This window comes from Tupaia chinensis, unplaced genomic scaffold (genome assembly GCF_000334495.1).
Source record: "Tupaia chinensis unplaced genomic scaffold, TupChi_1.0 Scaffold141165_1, whole genome shotgun sequence".
Lineage (NCBI taxonomy): Eukaryota > Metazoa > Chordata > Mammalia > Scandentia > Tupaiidae > Tupaia > Tupaia belangeri.
The window spans coordinates 1,426,595-1,429,355 of record NW_006201028.1 but is presented as its reverse complement, the minus strand read 5'-3'; the positions used below and the strand labels follow the sequence as shown (position 1 = coordinate 1,429,355).

Below are 2,761 nucleotides of genomic sequence, written 5' to 3'. Positions count from 1 at the left end.
CAGCTGACCCGCCTGTAATGCGCTCTGGTCATAGCTATCTGAGGGAATGGAAGAAAATGGCATTAAATTGAAGGTGGAGTGTGATAAACAGTTACCTATTTAAAGGAAGAGGGGAATGAGTTTCCAGTAGTTACTTGAGCACTGAATCATGTGCTTTATATGTTATTCATTTAACCCTCACAACAATTCTGTAAAGAAGGTGTATTTACCAATTTACCATCCCCATTGTGTAAATGGGAAACTGAGATTTGGGGAAATAAAGTCATTTTAAGAGCTAGGATTTTTTGTTTGTTTGTTTGTTTGTTTTGCTATAGGGCGCATGCACTCGCCAGACAGAGAAAGACAGAGAGACAGAAAGCGAGAAATCACCCCCCCAGGGTGGATGGCCATGCCGCGATCCCTTCTCCTCCATCTCCTCTCGGAATCTTGGGCATGTGTGGACACGTGCCTGGTGTGAGTTTAAGCCACTAGGTCCGGGACTTGAACCGAAGTCAACTAACTGGGAGTCCAGCAACACAGCCATTATGCCAACTGCTGGTCACAAGAGCTAGGAAATTTTTAAAAGGAATAAGTAATGGCCCAGACTCAGTGATTCAAGTGGTAGCACACCATTTTGCAATGCTGAAGCCACATGGAACACCAGGGTTTAGATCCCAAATCAATTTGAAACATGCCAGGCATGTGCACACACCCACAATCCTGGCTGCTGGAAGGCTGGAAGGAGGGGGGTCATTGGTGTGAAAAGATCTTATCAGGGGTACTTATCTCCCCATCCCATGAAAAGGAAATAAAATTAGTAAGCTTTAAAAATACACCAAAAAATAATAATTAATAGTCAAAATCAGTATGTAGAGAAACCAGGATTTGAAATCAGGTCAGTACAACTCTGGAGTCCACGGTTATTTTTCTCCATGCAAATACCTATACAAAGATATATAAAGCATTGAGGAGTAATAAATCCAGCCAATTACAATGAACCTGTGATTAATGCTCACTGCTAAAGAAGAAAGTTCAGGACTAGGATATCGGAAGGTTTTCTGCCCAGACTTCACCCTCCTGCACTCCCAAATCTACCCAGGTACAACACCCTATTTATTCTCTCTGTTTCTCTCTAATTCTCTTTTTCTTTTTTTTGTTTTTAGTTTCTAAACTTCTTAGCTCTCTGATGCTCTTTTATATTGCTAATTCTTACCTTTCTCCCATCCCACATAAGACAAGCCAATCACCAGTCATATACACTTGTGTTCTGAGTGGTCCCTTATGCATGGCACAATAGTGAGCCGTGTGGTTATTTTTTGCTTAAAATTTTTTTTCTTTTTTTTTTTTTCTCATTTTCCTTTGTTTTCTTTTCCTTTTTCCTTTACCTCCCTCACTTTCCTGCTCAACCTCCACACACTGAGTTTCTAGACAGGTCTAGGTACACAGTAGACAAATACCCGAATACTTTTAGGGTCAGAGTAATCCTCATATTCCATGGAATCTGCTCTACAAAGGAAGAAAAATGGTACTACTTAGAGTTTGCAGATCACTTCCTCTTGCATGCCTCTGAATACTAAGATTTAATTCCAAAAATTAGGAGAAAACATATAATCCATCAGATAACCAGAACCAGCACAGAGGCACAAGAAATATAAGAAGCCAAGAAAATATCTCTCCTCCAAGGGAAAAGAATAACTCCTCATCCTACACAGACAAGGTAAGGGAACTCCTGGACATGTCAGACAAAGAATTTAAAATATTTGTGGCCAACAGGTGGCATGGTGGCTAAGATGTTGGACACTCCCAAATGGAAAACCACAGTTTGAGTTCTAGACCTGGTGGCTTGCTTTCTCACTTTCTTTCTGTGTGTGTGTGTGTGTGTGTGTGTGTGTCTCTCTGGTCAAATAAAAATAAATGAATAAATAAAATTAAATAATTACTTTTTTAATTAAAAAAAAAAAAAGAACTTAAAATATTCATAGTGACAAAGCTAATAAAAATCAAGAGAAGAGAGACAACAAACTCCAGAAGATGCCGGAGAAAAGAGACACTAAGTTCCAGGAGGTGAAGAAGTTCATGCACAATCTAAAAGAGGAAATATACACCATAAAAAAAAAAAAATCAAACAATTGTTAGAGATGAAGGCTGTAATACAGGCAATCAAAATTTCCCATGAAAGTATGAAAAGCAGATTAGATCATTCAGAAGATCAAATCCCACATGTAGAAGATAGAACCTCTGAGGTAGAAAAAGTCACCAAAAAGACAGAAGATCAAATCTCAGATGTAGAAGACCTCTGACGTAGAAAAATTCACCAAAAAGACAGAAAATAACCCTCAAAAGTTAGAATAATATATATCGGAGAAAAGAGACACTAAGTTCCAGGAGGTGAAGAAGTTCATGCACAATCTAAAAGAGGAAATATACACCATAAAAAAAAAAAAATCAAACAATTGTTAGAGATGAAGGCTGTAATACAGGCAATCAAAATTTCCCATGAAAGTATGAAAAGCAGATTAGATCATTCAGAAGATCAAATCCCACATGTAGAAGATAGAACCTCTGAGGTAGAAAAAGTCACCAAAAAGACAGAAGATCAAATCTCAGATGTAGAAGACCTCTGACGTAGAAAAATTCACCAAAAAGACAGAAAATAACCCTCAAAAGTTAGAATAATATATATCTAACACTAGATAGCCCAAACATCTGGATAATCGGTATCCCAGAAGGTAAAAAAAAAAAAAAAAAAAAAAAAAAAAAAAAAGGGGATTGAAAATTTTTT

At 37.5% G+C, this 2,761-nt stretch overlaps 1 protein-coding gene across 1 annotated transcript in view; it reads right to left on the bottom strand.

Moving 5' to 3' along the window:
• Positions 1-2,761, bottom strand: part of ZNF143 (zinc finger protein 143) — a gene marked incomplete in the record, with an annotated part of 82,390 nt that overhangs the window by 58,355 nt on the left and 21,274 nt on the right. The window contains 1 exon segment of the mRNA XM_027766106.1: positions 9-38. Within this exon segment, the coding sequence (XP_027621907.1) occupies positions 9-38 (30 nt within the window).